Source organism: Jatropha curcas, chromosome 8 (assembly GCF_041381405.1).
Source record: "Jatropha curcas cultivar XTBG-Jc1 chromosome 8, XTBG_Jcur_1.0, whole genome shotgun sequence".
Lineage (NCBI taxonomy): Eukaryota > Viridiplantae > Streptophyta > Magnoliopsida > Malpighiales > Euphorbiaceae > Jatropha > Jatropha curcas.
The window spans coordinates 27440352-27462348 of NC_143158.1; the positions used below are offsets into that span (position 1 = coordinate 27440352).

Here is a 21997-nt window from a genome sequence, read left to right on the forward strand (position 1 = left end):
TAATTGAATGAATTTAAAACTCACAAAAATAAAAGGACAATTCATTATTGAAAAGTAAATGATGGAAGGAAAAAAGTAAAAAAAAAAAAAGCTCAAAAATTCACAACAAAAGTTAAATCAAATACTTAAGATTTAACGATCTCACTTTTTAGAGGAAGCGCTACGTCAGCACCGGAGAAAACCCATTAATTCTCCTTTATATATATACATATATATAATATATATAATGATAATAATATACAAGCATTATTTTACAATGAAATTGACATGTGGCATAATTTTTCTATAATGTTCCACTTGGCATGTTTTTCCAAGAAATTTCATTTGTCATATTTTTTTAATTGGTCTACACTAAGTATGTATTGCATAATAATCAATAATACATAAAACAAAATTCATTTGACTAAATCTCAGTCAAAAATTTTCCACTAAATGAAATGGCCATCAAAATCGCAAAGTTTTACTTCACTATATAAAAAAATAGAATTAACTAATATAATATCTTATTGTAGCCTTATTATCACACATATATATATATATATATATATATATATATATATATATATATTTAAATGGTTTAATATTATAATTACAATTTACAAAATATGATCTCAATTTGTTAAATTAAATTTGAACATTGCAAATTTTAAAATTATTTACTTAAAAATAGAAACATAAAAATTTGAAAATTAAATATGTATTAAAATATTATTTATTAATATTTATTTCTACACTTGGCATCTTATCTCCCTCTATTAATTGTCATGTAAGTTTTAATTGTAATTTTCAATTAATTAATATATTATTATTATAATTATTGATAGGCATTTATTATTTTTATCATGATGTCATTATCATTTAAAATAAAAAAATTAATATCATAAACTTGAATTTTACAAGTTTTAAAATTATTTATTTACAAATAAAGTATATGAATATTAAAAAATAAATTTAATAAAAAAGTGAAATATTAAAATTAAAATTAAATGTTAAAAAATATTTATTAAAATTGTGCATAGCACGTGGCTAATTTAACCATAATTTCTTTCTGGTAATTTGGCAGAGTTAGAAATAAATTAAATTAAATCCAAAAAAGCAACCTTTCATTTCCTTATCATCTCATTTCTTTTCCTCCATCCATCCCTACTCAGGGGCGGAAGCAGGACGGCAAATGGTGGCTCCCGCCTCCCGCTATCTTAGGTCAAAAAGTTCTAACTAAATTATTACGAAATTCATAAATTTTTTCTAATTAAACTATTTATTTTTCCACCTCAAAAATCATACTAATATTTAAGTATTGGAAAAGGTTTAAAATGGCCCATGACCTAATATGGGATGTGATTTGGACAGTTCGGTTTTGAACCAACAACCGAAATTATACATTCTGATGACAAATCCATACCGCTCTAGAATAGAAAATAACCGAACCAAACTGCAAACATTGATTCTGACTTTTTATTTCCTATTAAGTTCTTATGTTGGCCTGAATCAGAAAATTTTAATTAAAAAATTAAAAGATATAGTTGAAGCAAAAAAACACCGTAGCTAAATTTCGAATCGATTCGGCTAATTAAAATTCTTTTTTTTAGAACTGAACCAAAATTTCTTCAAATTTAAAACCATATACGTACCAAATAACCAAACTCATTGGCTAAGTGCGGTTTTCGTGTTTTTTCAAAGTTTGCTGATGTCTACCTTAATATATATAGAAAAATAGGAATCAGTTACAATTAAATTAATTTACTAACTATTTTTACACTATGTAAAAAAATCTCAAACTATAAATTTATTATGGAGGGAGTAATAATTAATGCTAATAATAAATTTTATTTTAAAAAATATAAAAGAAACAGAGCTTCTCTTTTTGAAAAAAAAAATTATGAGCAACAAATGTGTAGGGGTGAACCGACCTAGACCGTCAAAACTCAAAACTGATTTTGAAAAAATGATGATTTAGTTTGCTTTGGAAGATTAAAAAAAAGATTTCAAATTTGAAATTGCCGAAACAAGTGAAGTACAATTTGAATTCATAAAAAATACTCGTATAAAAGAAAGAGAGAGATAAAAAAAAATAAAAATAAAAATGAAAGGGCCAGCTGTGCGTGGATCATAAGCTAGAAAGAGATCGGACGGTCAATTAATGATACAGAGCATATCCCAGACAATTATTAGTACTAAAATCAAATGGCGGAAAGGAGTTGCGTTAACTTAAAGCCAAGCTGCAACCTCAAGCTATCTCTCCATATAAAACCGTTTCTCCTTCTTCCACTCTCTCTCGCACTCACGTCTTTGCATATTATCTCAGTTTCACTCACTCTGTACCTATTACGAGCGCAATTCAATGGTACGTTCTTATTCGCGATTCATCTCTCTGTACCTATTTACCTTCGCTTTTAAGGGTTTTTTCTGAGCGGCAGGATCGTTATCTAATCTCGATCGATTTTATTCGCATTTTGTTTTTGCAGGCTTTACCAAATCAACAAACTGTCGATTACCCGAGCTTCAAGCTCGTCATTGTTGGTGATGGAGGCACTGGTAATTTCGTCTCTGAATCTTTTTGCGTTTGTTCGTTTTTTTTTACTGTGGAATTGTCGTTTCGGACCTGTTTTCGCGATGTATTGGATTAGGTTTTTGAGTAGCATTAGTTCAATATATTAATTTCAATCGCGAGATAGTATTTCTTTTAATTGTAACTGCTTGATGTGAAATGCTTGGTCTCTTTGATTGAAAATGTTATTGACATGATATTTGGCTTTCTGTGGAATGCTAGGGTTTTTGCTTTTATTCTAATCGTTTTCGAGATAAACAGGATGCACGTTTAAATGTTTTTGAATTTTTGATTGTGTTGAAATATTTGGAATGGGAGCTCAATGTTTTGAGATTTTTGCAGGAAAGACTACGTTTGTCAAGAGGCATCTGACAGGGGAGTTTGAGAAGAAATATGAACGTGAGTGTTTGTGAGAAAATTATATGTGCTCTGCTAGATAGTTTTGTTAGAAAAATATCACTGAATTGGTGCTGATTTTTCCATTTTTTCTTGCAATGTATAGCAACTATCGGTGTTGAAGTTCATCCATTGGATTTCTTCACCAACTGTGGACAGATCCGATTCTACTGCTGGGATACGGCTGGGCAAGAGAAATTTGGTGGTCTCAGAGATGGTTACTAGTGAGTGAATTTTGATTTCTGCTTTTCGTATTAAATTTGTTATATGTATGTTTTTTTGCTCTTAACAATTTACATGAAGTTCAATGGATTCATACTCTTAAATGGATAATTTGATTAATTGCTGCTCAACTATCAATCAATCAATTATCAATGTGGATTCAAAGTTAGATGTATTGCTGCACTAGGCGGCTTTTATTGGAAAAATAGTTTGCTCAAGTTAGTGGTGGCATCACAAATAACAAGTTGACAATACCACAAGCTTTGGATGCATTGGCTATGCATATTCTAGCTGTTTTTATGTGTTCTACTGCCTTTTTTCTTATATAAATCACAATTATTTCATTTTTCGAGTAGTTCAATTTGATCAGTTGTCTGAATTAATTTACTTACAGAGTGAAGGTAGTAAACATGCGAGAATTGATTTATTAGTTAATATCTTGTTATTGGAATGTATCTAATCACTTCATTGCTACTTTCTCTCCTTCTGTCTTCTATCTCTCTCTCTCTCTCTCTCTCTCTCTCCCCCGCTTGTTTCTTCCCTTGTGTGTTCTTGGTTGGGTGCTATAACAGGCCTATGCTTTGTTTTGATGTTTGTGGGTTTATCTTATTTTGTAAGTAACTTTTTAATTAGTTATCTTATAACCTAGTTTCATTACAAATTGCAGCATCCATGGGCAATGTGCCATCATTATGTTTGATGTTACAGCTCGCTTGACTTACAAGAATGTTCCCACATGGCACCGCGATCTCTGCAGGTATGTCAATTTTGAAGGGGGAATGTCTAATGTCTATTTCCACTATCTCATAGAAAGGATCCAAGCTGTGGAAGCAGCTGGACCCTATATGATGAGTTCTAACTTCTTCTAAAATAATTCTCATTTTGCAATGTTATAAATGGATATTGTCTTGCTTTATGCATTCTCTAATTTTCACGCTGCTTCTAATTGCTGTCACCTCAGAGTCTGTGAGAATATACCAATTGTTCTTTGCGGTAACAAGGTTGATGTGAAGAACAGGCAAGTTAAGGCAAAGCAGGTTACTTTTCACAGGAAGAAGAATCTCCAGTACTATGAAATATCTGCCAAGAGCAACTACAATTTTGAGAAACCATTCTTGTACCTTGCCCGCAAGCTTGCTGGGTAAGATTATGATATCATAATATTGTTACTTTTTATTGTTGGCATTTGAGTGCTTTAGATGATACTCTAGAATTGATGATTGCTTTGGTGATGTCAGGGACCCTAATCTTCACTTTGTCGCAACTCCTGCTCTCGCACCTCCAGAAGTACAAATTGATTTGGCTGCACAGCAACAGTAAGATCTTTTCCTTTATGTTGTTGCTATTCCATTATTTAGAAATAAATACTATTTCTATGGCTCTCAAGGATTTCCAAATTAACTTTCTGCAGCAATATATTCCCTCTCATATTTATATGCTTCCTCGTCGGTTCATAAACTGAAATACGAGCCTATGCCCTTACTCTCTTCTTACCTTTGCTGATTGTGGCATGCTGTGTTTTCCTGCAGGCATGAAGCTGAGCTTGCTCAGGCAGCTAGTCAGCCTCTCCCTGATGACGATGATGATGCATTTGAATAGAGGATGACGACTTAACCACCTAAGGGTGTCTTTTTGTGGTTTTATGTCCATTTTTACTGTGATGTGCTGTCAGTTTGAGAAATATTTCATGGCAGGCTGTGTTTGTTTAGGATAGGAATCAAGGTATTTAGAATCATAAACCATATATACAGTATATGTAGTTTATAGGGTTATTTTAGTTGTTTGGGTGGTGCTCGTCTATGGTATAGATTGATTGTTGTCTGGGATGCGGTACTGGTATGGTGGATGCAATTTCAGTTGCAAATTTCTGTGAATCCTTGAAAATATAGAATATTCTTACTCTAAACCTTGCCTGTTCGTTTCATGTATACTGGTCATTCTTGAGATATCTGAGAACTTTCTTCGTTTACTCGGTAATTATGACCCGATAAGAGTATCAATGGTGGTGCTAAGCTTGATGAATCTGGCCTGGGTCGAGTTCCTTTTTCTGGACCAGCCCGTGATCAGGTTCTAATTCCTATTTATGTGTAGGGCCTAAGCAAGCGACTACTATGTATAAAGCCAGTGCCAGAGTGCTATCGCACCTTACAGTGACCGGATCTCCAGGCCTCTAAATGAATTTACTTTGAAGCTTCTCTACATTGCAATGACCAGACCCGGACTAGGAATGAGTAAATGTATGGGATAATCCATTGTCTGGTATCATTTTGCCATACCGAACAAAACAGCTACTATGCTAAATTTTACAATCTATGAGAACGATAGGTGGATGTCTAATCGACACATAAGCCAAGTGGAAACGGAGGTTCCTGCACCTGAAAATTGGAATGTCTAAAGTAAATCTAGATTATGACGTTCTCACACATGATTTGCAACAGGATTTATGGACTCCCACAGCCTAGCTCCGTCAGGATAAGATGAACTGATAAAAGAAAATTTACTATCTAATGTCACTTCAAACAATCAATAGAGGTTGGGGGAAGTCGTAAGAGAAAGCTTTAAACCCAAAAAAGGACAATGATTGATTGATAAGAGGAGGAATTATGGAGAATAATGTTTGAAAGTTCGATCAAGAAATAGCTGTATCCACAATGTTATGGATTTAAAAAGAATCACTGTGGAAAATTGCTGTATCCATCCTATTGTGCCCCTTCATTAGCTCATTCACCATAAAATGGGCTAAGAATATCTGTTCTTGGGCCCCCTATTATAACTCCCTGCTCTTAATGTGAAATTGGCACTTGTGGGTGTGGGGGACACAGTAGTACCCGTTTGAAAGAAATGGACAGAAAATTGGCTTACTGTGCCTAAGTGTCAAGCCCTTAGACCTAAATTCTAATAATATAATCAAAGCTTACTTAAAAAATTCATTAAAAAGAAAAAAAATATAAAAAAAAAGAAAGAAAATTGTTTTGTTGTGGACAAGAAAACAAATACAACTTTTTTAGAAGGTGATATTAGTACAGGTATCGATGACCTGATTATAGTAACGAATAATTAGTTGTCTTATCTTATCTTTAAGTACTAGCAACTATTAAGGAGAAGAAGAGGAAGGAGAAGAAGAAGAAGAAGAAGAAGAATTACATGTGAACTGCACATGACATAAGATGATATGAAGTACATGAAATCACACAAACATAATACTAATAAATAATACAGCCAAACTACACAACGCAACCCACTTGCCTATGTCTCAGGAACCTGACATGCGACCCCTGAGGCCCTGGCCCTGCTCAAGCTCACCTTACCTCTTCTTCTCCTCATTGTGGCGCTAGTCTTGTCCCTATCTCTGTCGGTTCAAAAAACGCTCAATAGGGCTAAAATGGCAGGGACTGTGGCATTGTAAACACGGTTCATCACCATCAAGCATCCACATCATTCCAACCATGAGTGGGGTTATTCAAAGCTGGTCTTAGCCATTGCCAGCATGTCTACACAATGTGGGGTGACTTGTAAAGGACACTGTCCAAATTTTCAGGGGCTAATTACCCTAATAAGGTCCCATAAAATGGAAAGGTAATTTAAACTTGCAGAACAAACATATGGTGGGTTTTATTGTCGGTGGATGGTCGGTTTTCTTTGTTTGCGCTGATTCTGCTTTCTCAAAGCGACACTTTGTTACACCTTCTTCTTTTCCTCCTCCACCTCCACCTAAAGCTCCCTATCTTTCTCATTTCTTTTCAAAAGTCACCTTCTATTGCTATTATCTTCAATGGGGCTCCCTTTGCCATTACATTTTCTGTCTTGCTTCTTTTTGGTTCATACCCCCTTCCACTCTCTTTGCTTTTCCTTTTTCTTTTTCCACTTATATATGTATTTTTTTTTCAAAATTTTCTTTCATTTTCTTTTTCTATTTAGTTGTAAGGTGGACATCAAGAATCAATTTTCGACATTATTTTAAATTTAGCATTTCAGTCCAGTTAAACACATACAGTCAAATTAGAATTAGAGCATTAGTCACAATTAAAGAAAAAGAATTTTTATTTAAATCGCATTCGGCAATAACTTTTGAATTAACTTTTTGACTTTTAATCAAATCAAAACTTTAAATCCACTAATTGTAATGTTCAGTAACATAGCTTTTAGAGATTAAATAAGTTTTTTATGAAATGATTAAACATTTAATGTTTAGCTTTTAGCTTTCTCTTAAATTTTTTTAACAATCATATTCATTTTTTTTTCCTTAGAATTCAACTAATTAAACAATCTATGTCTTTTCTTGTCATTTTAAGTTAAAACAAATTAATTAAACAGTTATTTATACGAAACATTTCTAATTTAAACCGCTAATAAAATAATTAACAACTAATAAAACACCCAATATTGTGAACATACTCTTACTATAGCTTTAGAAATCAAACTGCTATTAAATGAAACGAAAAATAAATTAACTTACCAACGAGATTTTCTTTCATTGAAAATTAATGAGGAATTTGTTTCTTGATATTCCAAGATGGAGATGTATGTTTATGTCAGGAAATTAAATAAGTGGGGGAGAAACGATTACTAATTATAGATTGCGACTTATCATCACGTGGCCCATCATGTGAAGAATACGAAATTCATTTTCATATACATGTATTTTTTATGAAAAATTAAACATGTATAAGAATATATATTTTATTGTTTGTTCTAATGGTAGGGTAAGGTTCATGATGAGGAAAAAAAAAAAAAAAAACATAATGTATGTCTGGATTCATGTAAGCTTGGAACAGGACAGGTTCTGTAATAGGAGCATGTGCTTAGGCATAATCGGGACAGACATAAATTAGGAGGATAGGAAGCAACTGTCATTGTCTATCCCATATTGCATTCAATTGGTTGATGCTACCACCAGAATTCAGGAAACCTGAATTTATTGCTACCCACTGCAGGAACCTCCCTTCATATGCATTTTCCTCCTCTCCTCGATTCCTCTTTTCCTTTCTTATATTATGATCTGGGTTCTCATCATTTCAATCCATCAATCCCCTTTTCCACTTCCCACTTGTTTGATTCAACTATTACAATCGACTCGATTATTAATTATTTTAGTAACCGGCAATCGTTAACTAAATGTTAGTTAGCGGTTCACAATCAATGATTGAAGAACTAAAATTCTATAAATACTTAGCACAGGATGCATTAACTAAATGTTAGTTAGCGGTTCACAATCAATTCACATTTAATACTTGAATAACTTAAATTCTATGAAGATGGTTCCATTTACAGAATAACTTAAATAAAACAAAACGATTGATAATTTAAAAACACTGTTCGTTTCTACCATATTTAACAATTTTAAAAAAATAAAGTTACAAATGCACATTTTTCCTATTCTTTTTAGCACAAGCTCCATCTTCATTTAATGAGAGCTTGAAATTCTTCAATGTTGGGCAGTGGAGTTGTTACGCATGGGACCATCAGAGTTGAGAGAAAGAAGCCGTATAAGAAATTAGGAAATGCTTTGAATCTATATTGTACATATAAGAATTATTGTCCATTGAAATATATGCATATAAGTAATGGAATTGGACATGCAGGATTCTGAAAAGATTTGGTAACAAGAAAAAAAAGATACAGTTAATAAGAGTTTATAATGATTAATAATCTTGTAATAATAAATATAGATGACAGCTCCAAGTTAATATAGTGCTTTTGTAGAATGATGTGTGTATATAAATTATGAGCCTGTCATTCTTTTGGATTGACATTCCATTTCCATTGAAATAAGCAGTAATTTTAGAAATCTGAACAGAAAATTCAATCATATCAAATGTTCCCTCTGAAAAGAAATCATATAAATGCGTTTCTGGGTCACTGCCATGTGTCCTCCTCTCTTCTTCGTCTTCTTTATTATTATTATTATTATTATTATTATTATTAGTGTATGGAATTGGAAGGGGGAATTTATGGCTACTTGGGAGGACAAAAGCAAGCAACAAGAGTGGCAGAGTGAACAGAGCTGCCCCTGATTTAGACAAAGCGTGCTTCCAACATTATCTTCCCTTTAATTGCTTACAACCTACATTTCTGTGTATGTTTTTGTCTATAAAATCTACTAAAATCCCAGAAATTATTGATTCTAAGGATATTCTACTTCCAATAGAATCTTATCTTCAACTCTCCACTGTTAAAACCACTCATGATTCTTAATCATATGCTTATATCATGAAAGGAATATGGATATGTAATATCCCTTCCTCGTCCACCCGTGAATCCGAATGAACCGAGTCGCGATGCTACAATCTGGTTGAACTTATGTCCTGTCATGCTGATCTCATCCTGTATGCTAAATATTATGTCATGTTGTTGCTTTATACATCATTTATATACAGAAATCAAAATGAAATGGGTCCAACTATGTGCCATGTGCATGCCACAGAACCAAAATATCAAAATGAGTAATTACACTGAAAACTGGGTCTTCAAAAGATGAACTGCAGCAGTTGTAAAGATGACTCTTTACGGTCCAGACCCAAAACCTGCGAGTTAAAACAGGTAACTCGCTGAGCAAATAAAGCTCAGTGGATATCTCAACTTAATAAGAATTAAATAAATAAGCATGTAAGCACACATATCATTATACGTTCATAGTCTTACCTACTGTTCATTAGACTGTATGAATTATGGAATTTTTATTAACCATCGTATAATTTATAAATAACACAATTTCATAACTGTATGGCTCTATAAGGTTACAGTGAAATCGAAGTGATAAGAACGACTATATGAAACTGGATGAATACTGTATAGCTGGGCTGCTATGACCTGTATATAAATCATATCCACTCAACGGCCTGTAGCCTGAGTACCAAACTATATGAAACGCAGATCTGCTATCCTATGTCGCGACATAGCCTTATCTACATGGTTTCTACCTAACCTCAGTGGAGCATATTATCTATATTATTCATAAAATGCATAAACCATACTGTTTACCTGTATGCTGTCTCATTCTATATGTCACTAACATGTTTCATGCTTTAAAAGGATTTCATAGACAACTACAAGTAATATCAAATGAGTAATAATGCAAACAATTGATAACTTGTAAAGGAACTTGCATGAAATGAATCTATCTGTTGCACCCGCGATGCAACTCTTACTGATCTTTATGTATCTTAATTTAGAATATTCGGATTAAGGAAATTTTTGATTTTAATTTAAGTACTAATCTTAGACTGAATGAATCTACATATGCGTTCCAACAGCATTTCTAATGTAGCCTTAAAATCTGCCAGGGCAGCCTGTACATGTTTCATAAATTCTAGCATAACTTTTTCTTTTTAAGTCCAATTTAAGTCATTCTAAAGTTTATGGTTAGCTAACACAGTAGGGTACAAATATGTCGTCTATCACCTTTCTGAAATATGTTGGTAAAGTAGTCAAATATTGAAATAAAGTAGCAACTTCCAGTCTGCCCAGCTGTTGGTTTTCAGCCTGCACAGTTTGTACTATTTTAGTCATATCTCTCAATTTATAAGGCCAATTTAGGTGATTCTAAATTCTATGGTTAGCTAACACATTAGGGTACAAATATGTCTTTACCACCTCTCTGAAATATATTGGTAAAGTAGTCAAATATTGAATTAAAGTAGCAACTTCCAGTCTGCCCAGCTGTTGGTTTCCAGCCTGCACAGTTTGTACCATTTTGATCATATCTCTCAATTTATAAGGCCAATTTAGGTGATTCTAGATTCTATGGTTAGCTAACACATTAGGGTACAAATATTTCTTCTATGACATCTCTGAAATACTCCGACTCGACTCGTTAAATGCAACGACTCGATTCAGTAGGATGTCACAGGATATGTATGCATTGTATCTTTTTCTACTCTACCCTACACAAGTTTACCCCTTACCTTTGGACTTTGGTAAGAGATTGAAGCTATAACAAAGCTTGTTTTCTATCTAACACTAATTTTTTTTATTTGATTTTCCTTCTACTGATGTGGAAATTATATATTCCAAAAGATTACTTATTACATACGGAAAAGATTACTAATTTTTATTAAATTGGTTTATTCCTTTTCAATAATATTATTTGCTATTATTTATTCATACTACAAAATAAAAAAGAAATAAAAAAAATTAAAAACCTTGAAAAAGAATTGTCTAACTTCAATTTCAATGTGGAATAAAACCAAAATCGATGGTTTCAAAGCGCCTAAGAGCAATTCTTTTCGTAAAGAAATCAATAATTTGAAATCCAAATCTGCAATTCTAGAACTCCGATGATGCCTATCTCAAGGCATAATCAAAGAAATACAAAATTTAAATTGCTAATAATGAGCCCTAATAAAATATAATATAATATATTTAAATATATCATGAATAAGATGTTGGTTATAGTGACAAGCGATCTTAATTTCTCGGAAAGCGCACTTTGCTTGGAGGGGGCAAAAATGAGGATTCCACTTCTAATTATACCAATATATATATATATATATATATATATATATATATATATATATATATATATATATATATTTCAACTGACCACATATAAATTGAATAATAATTTTTAAAAGAGAGTAGGAACATTAAGATATAATTTTCTTTTATCTTTACTTGATGAGATAACAAATGCTTAAATAAATCATAGAAATGTGAAAATTAAAATTTAAAAAAAAAAAAAGAGGGAAGGTAATAAATATAATAGGGGCGAAGGGAAGAGAAGGGTGAGAGTGGTGGTGAAGAAAGGGAATGAAGAGAGGTATTTTTTTTTAAATGTGAATAATATCAAAATCAAGAAAGGACATGGCCGTTGGAGAGAGAGAGACATCGCTGGACAAGGATGGTTTTAAAGGGACAAAACATATGGCATGAAATGTAGTTCCTTGTGTTTACTTCCCCTTCTTTTTTTATTATTTATTTATTTATTTATTTTTCCATAACAAACAAAATCTTGGGAAGGTAAAAAAAAAAAAAAAAAAAGGTCAGATGGTGATGATAGAGAGTAAATAATTAACTATTTATTTATTTATTTTTATAGTAAATATTATTATTATAAAATAAAAAGTGAAAAAGTGAAAACACTTATCCCTCGATTCACGAGGGGTAGGGAGAGTAAAGTACGGACTGTGGATTCTTATTTCACTGCCAGAGGTTGTTATCTCTGTACCCAAACCCTCTCCCTATGTGCATACCTACACTTTTTTTTTTTTTTTTTTTTTTTTTTTAAATTTTTTTCTAATGAGGCATGTGATTTTGTCTTTGTTTTCCCACATTTACCCTTGTCAGTTTTGTTTTTGTTGGGTTATCAAAGATTACAAACACCCTATCACACTTCACTTTGGAAGTTGCAAACTCATGACTCCATCATTTCTTACTTAACCAACACCGTCACTTCCATCTTATCATTGCTTCTTGACCGCTCTTATCTTCCGCGAAACGCAGTGTTGCACCACAGCTTTTTAATTAAATTTTAATGTATTTATAGATTAAAATATAAAATATTATTTTTTATAATTTTTATTAATATAATATTTAATTTATAAAAAAATTATTAAATTTTATCAAAATAATTAATTTTATCGAATATAATATATTTGAGATTTCAAATCATTATCTTCCATATAAAATTCAATTTCAGATCTCCAGTTTCTGATTTTATAAGTGAAGTTCTGGTTAGAAATATGGTTTATTTCTAATTATTTAATAACCCCTTTAATAAATTTTTTTATCTAATTAATTTACAAGCATAAAATTATAATGATAAAAAAATATATTACTACTGATTCAACAAAAGCGTTGATAATATTCCTTGGAGAAGATAATCATTGAACAGAGAAAGACAAGAAAAGAAAAAAATAATTAGAGAACTGAGAAAATAAAAAGAAAAGAAAATGCAGAAAGAGCAGCCTTTGAGTTGATGGAACGGAGAAGGCAGTGTGTGTAGACAAAAATGGGGGAAGGAAACCAAATGATTGGATGACACGTGGAAGATTTTGATTTGACAGGGCTGAAGGGTGGAACTGTAAAGATGAAATGGAGAGGTTGCAGCTGTGAAGTCACACCACACCGTTGATTGCGTAGACGCAGACGATAACTCGTTATTAACAATAATTATTTCTTCTTCTTCTTCTTCTTCTTCTTCTTCTGTTATTGATTGTCTGTCGTCAACGCATAACAATATTTCGTTATATCATTCATCTGAATTGAATGAATCTCCTTTTTTTTTTTTTTTATTTATAAAAAATTCATGAAAATTTTTATTTTTACAAAAAAATTGTTGCCACTCGTACTCTTGCATTGGCATGACTGATGTAACTGCACAAAGAAAAAGGAGGATTTTTTATATTTCAGTCCAGTTTTTGTATTTTTGCTACTGTAAAGATAAAATATCCATTTAAATTTTCTTTATATTTTATGTTTCTTTAATATTTTTCTTTTAAAATAACTTAGCATTCTTATTCAATAGAAATAAATAACATGCCTTGATTAGTTCATCATTCTAATAATAATGGGTTCTATAATTTTATCTTGAGAGGAGATAAAACAGTAAATATGTTGAAATATGTTGAGCTCGAATTTGAATTCATAAAAGTAATAATTTCAAACTCAATTCGAGCTTAAAAAAAATTAAATTTGAGCTCGATTTCTTTAATATAATTTATAATTAAAAAACTACTCTTTATAGGCTCAAATTTGAACTTGAACTCAAAATTTATATATGTTCGTCTATTGAATGAAACGAGTTAGATAAGTAGGTTAATACTCTAATTTTAAATTTATCAAAATTTTTTTTTATTTTTTTAAATCGAGTTCGAGCAGTTTATTATCGATTCGGTTCATTTACCCGCATAAGAGAGGAAAACAATAACTTCATAATTTTTACACAAAATTTGTTCTTGATATAGCTTTAGACACTTTTGATGTAGATGAGTTTCTAAATTTTAATTTTATGAATATTTATAAATAGATTTATATTTCCTATTCATTAATGTTAAAAAAGAGGATACAAATAATAAAACATTCAAACTATTTATTTTATTCATTAAGATGTTCAATGGACCAAAATAATCCTATACGGTACAAACATGGGATAATACTTCCACATGACTCATTAAATTGGTGAAAACTATTGTGGTTGAAAGGACTCAAGCTTAAAATTTTATTAACCTCACGTAAGTGAGAAGACTAACGAGACTTGATTGGCATAAAGCTTTCAAATTTTTATCATTAGTACAAATGATTTATCATCATCATCATCCAATATTTTTTATGATGTGGTTTTGATTTTTAAAAAAATTAAATCAAGAAGGGTGAGAAAGAAAAACAAAATTTAAATTCTTTATCCAAGAAATCAAACCCCAATCAAAGAAGAGGATAGTTGAATCATTTGTAAGAATCAAAAACAAATTGAACTCCACAACCAAAGCACGCATGCTTTCCTTTCTTATAGTGATGTAATTTAGTTATTGATACATTGATTGACCATATAAGTGTGTATTTCTCTCAATCTTTAGTCATCAATAACATAAAAAAAAAAAAAGTAATATAATATAAATTAGTGAAATTATTACCTAGATGAAAATTTAGGGCCATCTTTATTCCTTCATTCAAAATGGATTTGGCATTGAGTAGTAAAAGATCTTTCAAGCTATCATCATGAAGTGGTCAAAAGATTTTTATTGGGTAAGAAATTGGTCGAGTATGCCATAAATGGAAGGACATGTGGACACTAAATGGGTATTGCATTTAAATCCTTGTTTGTGGGATGGATTTAGGGGAGAGGAAAGGAAAGGTAATCACAAAGAAGAAGATATGGTATAGTGGTGGGTAGGGATTTGCTAGCTAATCATATTGCATATCCCTTCTTTTGCTCTTTGCACCTTGTCTTTACCAACTAATTTTCTTTATCACTTCAAAAGTTTCTTAATTCTCTCTTTAATTTTGTTAGAGGAGAAATGAATTTGTATAAGTAATATTCGAAGTACTCCAATTATTGCCAATTATTTCCATGGCATATAATTAATCGAGTCCAAGTTTATGATTCAAACTCAATGATTTTCTTATATAAGGTTTTCAAAAAAAAAAAAAATTCAGAATGAATTAGATCTCTCCAGGTATGATTCGAACCTACGACCAGTCAGTTATTTATGATAATTTGTTTTAATAATGTATTTCTACATTTTTATTTTCATAATTAAGAAACATGGGTTATTATTAGATTGTAGATGTTATTATAATTCTAGTGGGTATCCTCCCTTACTTTGCCAAGATCAATTAAATTTTGAATTTGCATAATCAAGCAAATTAATCATGCTTATTAATTAGTTATCAAGTACACAATGGATTTAGGCAATTACAAACAAGCTAGTCATTAGGGCACTAATTAGTCAAATATCTTCCTTTGAAGAATTTTAAATTAAACTCATCTAGTGATGAAATTTGAACTTACAATGGGATCAACAATGTCCTTTTGGCCCATTTAATTAATGGCCTTCTATTAAAAAAAAGCAAAAAGAAGAAACTAATGCCAGTAAAAAAAATTTTTTGAAAGAGCACGATCATTACTTAAAACTATTACAAATATTTGATAATATTATTATTTTTGGTACTGCTAAGGTATTCTGTCACCTTCTATTTAACAGTTGGATGAGAGATTAAATGCATTTCAGATTAGAAAACGTTTATGTTGAAAACTCTTCCCAAAATGCCGATTTCATAATTGGATCCTGCAATCACCGGAACGGGTACTTGATAATATTGGTATTATGCTGTTAAAAATCTACACATATAGTTAATTGCTGTTTATTATGATGATCATGGATTAGGTATTTTACCATTCTACAAGATTGTAAATGTAATGAAATCATTCAATTAATATTACAGAATTGTATGAGCTTTTGCTTACACAATTTTGGTTGATATGCTAAAATTTAATTGAAACACTCTCTTAAACAAAAACTAAACCTCATTATGTTTTAAGTAAAACACAAGAGATTGGGCAAAATTGACAAATTAAGATAAAAGAGTTACATTCTTTACAATGCTCCCAATAAATATTCTTCACCTTTTCTAGTACAAAACTATGAAAGCTAAATTACATACAAGTGAATTAAAATTATTCCAACATAGAAAACCCAAAATAACAGTAATTAATGCAACTGCCACCCCAAATTTTAAAAACTGACAAATCATATATGTACCCTCACAAGTGCAAACTGTTGGCAGCTTTTATACATAGATATGTATTTTCATTTCTAATCTTCAAAAAAAAAAAAAAAAAAAAAAAAAAAGTGCAGGCAAACGCACCTCATCATCTGCAGGCTTTTCCTGGTTGGACTATTTTGGTCATTTTCGAAAACTCCATGGCTTGTTTAAGTGATTGCATATTCTACTTTGTCCTTTTGTCTTTTTGATTTGCAGAATTTTTTTTTTTTATTTTTTTTGTAATTTATAAGCTTGATTCTCTATTTTCCTCTTTTAAAGTTTCTTTTGTATCAGCCATCCATCTAACTAAAGTTAGACAGCGAACAGCATTCAAGGACGAATTCAGATCTTCCTTGAAGTATTCAATTGGATGCACATAATCAATTTTCTCTCACCAAATTATATAATACATACAAGAAAGAACATCAAATTAAACCGTAATTATTTAATCCTAATTTTTCATCTTTTCGTATTCGAATTACCTATACTCAATCCATAAGCAACTATTAACAACTAAGTAGTGAATGCTATAAGGAATGACTTCACACTTTTGAATTCAGTGAATAATTTGTGCATACTCGGGAGTTCAAACTATGAAAAAATAACTATAATTCGAGAATGTATAGTCACGAACTCATAATGAATTTAGTTTATTACCCGTTTTAAATTTCGTATGTAAATTGCAAAATCTTGGTTTAGAGAACACAGAAAGAAAAGAAAAGAAAAACCCAAGTGAGATTTAGTAAAACATATATAAAACAATTGATAGTGTGAAAGGTTAGTATGAACTTTATGATGAAGTTCCCAAAGCAGCAAACATTTGGCACAATCGTTCAATGTAACGATTGTAATATTACTGTAACCGTTGATTTGTGTCTTAAATTTGTAGGACCCAGAAGGGGCACATGGCCCCAACATGTCTTGGGTCTATTAAGACAAGATTAGGGAAGGTGGCTTTGCGTGGGCACACCATTGTTGGATTAAGCAGAGCATATTTCCCTAACTAAAGCACAGAAGAAACCCTAAAATAGACAGCCTTGTTCCCATGTGCACAAATTTAAGAGCAACATTCCAAAATAACAACCTCCTTTGTGCTCCCCTCTCTTTCTCTTCCCCTTCCTAATACAATCTTTTCGGGAACAAGGAACTAATTTATCAACACACTATTAATTCTATCTTAATTTCCCTTTCATGTTAGTAATTTTCAATTAATGTATTGACTTCTAGGGTTTTTTTTTTTTAATTTCATTAATTATTGAATTTTATGTATGCACTCTTAAATCAACTAATTAATTATTGTTCTTTCGCATATACACACACATATATATGCATTATCAAATTTGATTAACAATTGATTTAGGAAATTGATTCCATTAAGCTCGCTTCAAGAGAAATTTGGCTTCGATAGTTGTAAGCTGCATAAAAGAATCTTGACCCTAAATATCAAAGTAAAAACAAAAAAAAAATAAGAGAAATTAATTAAATTAACTTATATCAATGGGTGGGAATGGGTGAGAACATCAGGATTGCTAAAAATATCCCTACTAAATTAATGGATCGATAAAAATACCATTAAGGATTTTAATTTGGTTGGTAGAAAAAATAAAATTAATTTAATTTTGATTGGTCATATCAATTTTCTATTTAAATCTAAATTTTATTGAATAAATAAAAAATTCTATCATATACCATATAAGGTTTATATAAAATATGATAATATATACTATTTGATTCTATATTTCTTATAAATAAAATTGGAGGTTTCAAAACCAAAAATATATAATATATATAATAAATATATTAAATATGGTAATATGTACATACTATATGGTAATACAATATAATATGATAATATATTAAATGGTAATATAAAATATGGTAATATAATATAATATGATAATATGATTATATGGTAATATATATATATATATATATATATATATATATATATATATAGTAATATAATATAATATGGTAATTCTATTTGATGCATAATAAATAGAATATACACTAAATGTCGTAAGAACATAATATCTTTATAAATTTTAATTTTGTTGGTTGAAAAAAATAAAGATAATTTAATTTTGATTGTTTATATTATACTATATAAGGTGCATATTAAATATGGTAAAAATATAATATTTTTTTAATTATTAAATTTTATTTTATTTTCCAAGAAATAACTTATTCTACAAAAATAAATATTATTTATTTAACAAAAAATATTAGAAGATTTATTGTTTGATATAAAATATAAAATAAAAATCTCTATCTATATGTATATTAATTATTATAATAGTTAATACTGGTTTCTCATATTTTAGTAATATATATAGTTTATGGTACTATTTTATATACAAAAAAGTAAGTTAATTGAATTTAAATTTTTGTAAAAAAATTTAAATTGATCGATTAGTAATTTTATTTTCATGAAAAGTTGACTGCTAAATTATAATAATATTTTATTATTATCAATATGTTATTTCCTTAACAAGTTATTTAATTATTAATTTTATTATTTCATAACATGTTCTTTTTCTATTTTAGAAATACTCTTAAATTTTTACTTTTATAAATAATTAATAATATTATAATATATATCAAAAAATTAATAAAAAATTATATATAAAAATTGAATTACATTTACTGGCAATATGTAAGAGAAAACTAGTACAGATAAGAGAAAAAAAAAAAAAAAAAGAGAGATCATATCAGTTCACAAGTCTTGATTTGTTGATAGTATGATGGAGAAAATTTTTGGTTGTTGTAAGGAATTTGTTGATTCAATAATTGGGCAAGTGTATATTTTCTTGTGAACATGTAAGGAAATGTTGTGTTTTATATGTAAAGAAGGAAATTGACTATTTGCATATACACCTTGGAGTTTGAGTATCCTAATTCGTCAGCTTCCAATCATAGCATAAAAAATAAGGTTCACATGTCACATGTAATTATTATTATTATTTTTTTATTTTTTTTATTTTTTATTTTTTGTCTTTGCTCTATTGTGTAATCTTTTCATTCTTTTGGATACTAAAAGAATCTTGAGGAGAAGGAGACATCATGCTCCAATTTTTTTATTGTGTATATATATATATATATATATATATATGATCTATTCGGTAAAATTAGTTGTTTTAGTAGCTATTAATTATTTTAGTAGTTTTTAACTATTTGAGTAATTTTTTCATTAAATGCTAAAAGTTAAACGTCACATAAGTTAACTGTTTATAAAATGATACATTAACCCTAAAAATTAATCCAAATGCTATGTTACTGAACACTTAAAAGTTATTGCCAAACACGTTCATAATATTTTTTGTTTCTTTTTTTTTTTTTTTTTTGTGATCTATGTAATTGTAATTAGTGACAATCAAAGGCATAGATTGTCAACATGTATGTAAGGATTTATGAGGTGGCAGAAAAAGATTCATGCAAGATATAAATAATACAAGTGATTAGAATTAGTTAAGATGAGATGATTGGTTTTGGTTGTAAAGAAAGTGTTTTGTAACTTTGAGTTGACAGTTTCTAAAATTAAAAAGAAAAAAAAAAAAAAGAAACAAAAAACTCTAAATTGTCTGATTAGATTGAAAAATGCTAATAAGTTGATTTGGGAATTTGAAAAAGGTGAAAATGGTACCTACTTAATGATATGTTCCAATCTCTTTTTCAAATTGACATGGAAAGACATGCCAAGAAAAAGATCAAAGGGGCCACTAAAGGGACCTATTACCAATTTCACTACAAACCAATTCCCAATTTTAATTATACCTACTGTTTTTGCCTCCTTCTCCTTTTTTTTTTTTTTCACTGTAACATTTATTTATTTTTTTATAAAAAAATCATATGTTTAAGTACACACGCATAATATTCAATTTCTTTTTTCATTTCTAGAAGATCCTAATTAATTATTTGATACCTTATGTGTGTGTATATATATTTATTTGCTAAATTAAACAAATTACTATTTTAACATATAAGAATATACACCTCATGCCCCTCTGTTGCCCTCCAATCATGCCTTACATTTGGAAAATTTTGCATCTAGTGACAAAAACCTCCTTCTTCCGATGACCACAAAAGGAAATCAGCTCTGATATTATATTTTTTTATTTAAAAATGATATTTTATTACTTTCTAAATATATGTTATTGCCAAAGCCAAAAATATTATTTGCAAAATTAAGATATTTTGCCTTTTATCATAATAATTGATAAAATTGTCCTTTTCCATTTGAGCTAAATATGATATAATTGTTTTTTTTTTCTTTATTTTTATTAATATTTTATTACATTTTCAGTACAAGAGCAAAATATTTTGTTGATATTAAAATTCACAAAATTATCTTTTAAAATTAAATATTTAATTTAATTTCAATTGACCGATTTAATAATGGGTTATCTGATTTAATGCAGTTCTCTTCTTTAAATAGTTTAAAAGCAAAATCAATCTGATTCACCAATCCTCCAGGTTGACACTTATAGAACTGCATTAAATCAGTTAACCCATTATTGAAATTCAATCAGACTAGCATTCTAGAAATATCACTAATTGAAAAAAAATTATAATTTATTTTGAAACTTTCCATAGGGATAGGTTTCTATTTCTAACTTTATATATTAGCTGCGTTTCTATTTTTTTTTTATTCACTATAATTATAAACTGTTAACAATGTATAATCTGAATGGTCTTTTCATTTATGTGAGAGGTGAAAAATTTCGAATTCAAGTCTCTCGACCATAAATTTTCACCAATTTGGTGCCTTCAATGGAGGGCTACCCCATATTATGTAGGTTGCAATAGTTTTCTCTAACACCTATTAAATAATATTTAGTTTGGCTTTTAAATTACTTAAAATCTATTTTTAAGTAGAAAGTCATTGTCTACTGATTTTCTTACATTTTATTTCAAATCCTTCCTTCTAAAATATTTTGCTGATATTAAATTTATAACATTACATTTTAAAATTAAATAGTAATTTAATTTCCTTTTTCTCTTTTATTCACTTCCCACTAATACTATTATTTCTTTATTTAAATACATACTTATCTACTTCATTCTTAAAAAGGAAAAAAAAAAAAATTAAACTACCATTTTAGCAATTTAACCAATTTAGCAAAAAAAAAAAATTTATAATTTTTTTTTCTAATTTTTCATAGAGATTGGTTTTCTTTTTATATTTTCTTCAAACTCTTCATAAAGAGTGTTCGATTTACTTTTTTTTTTTAAGTTAGTAAAAAATCTACTTTGAAGTGAAAAATAACAAGTAAAAAATTGTTTAATTTGACTTATATGTAAAAAATTTATTTAGAATAAGTTAGAAGTAATAAATAAAGTACTCATGACTTTTTAATTATCTATTTATTGTAAAAAAAAATAAAAAATATATATATTTTTTAATTTTTAAGTTTTTTTTTTAAAAATACTATATCCTCATTTTTACTTTAATATTTAGAAGCTCGATATATTGATTTCAAAAAACCATGATATCATTAGAATATTAGCTTAATGAAGTTTTTTATTTTTAGAAAATGAATGAGATAAGTATTAATAAAAAAAAAAGAAATACAGGAATTAAATTAATTATTTAATTTAAAAGGACAATTTTATCGATTTTAATATTAA

General features: G+C 29.2%; 1 protein-coding gene across 1 annotated transcript; it reads left to right on the forward strand.

Moving 5' to 3' along the window:
- Positions 1–2204: 2204 nt before the first annotated feature.
- LOC105639313 (GTP-binding nuclear protein Ran1A) lies at positions 2205–5072 on the forward strand. Its single transcript, XM_012223326.4, has 8 exons — positions 2205–2344; positions 2466–2535; positions 2891–2947; positions 3051–3168; positions 3834–3923; positions 4128–4307; positions 4405–4482; positions 4696–5072. The coding sequence occupies exons 1-8, from the start codon at positions 2342–2344 to the stop codon at positions 4763–4765; spliced, it is 666 nt and encodes a 221-aa protein (XP_012078716.1). The 5' UTR covers positions 2205–2341; the 3' UTR covers positions 4766–5072.
- Positions 5073–21997: the final 16925 nt, after the last annotated feature.

What these genes read in the sequence shown, in the direction of transcription:
- LOC105639313 (XM_012223326.4), top strand. An exon ending in GGTCTCAGAGATGGTTACTA is followed by an intron (nt 3,169 to 3,833) that starts GTGAGTGAATTT and finishes TACAAATTGCAG; the next exon opens with CATCCATGGGCAATGTGCCA. An exon ending in GATTTGGCTGCACAGCAACA is followed by an intron (nt 4,483 to 4,695) that starts GTAAGATCTTTT and finishes GTTTTCCTGCAG; the next exon opens with GCATGAAGCTGAGCTTGCTC.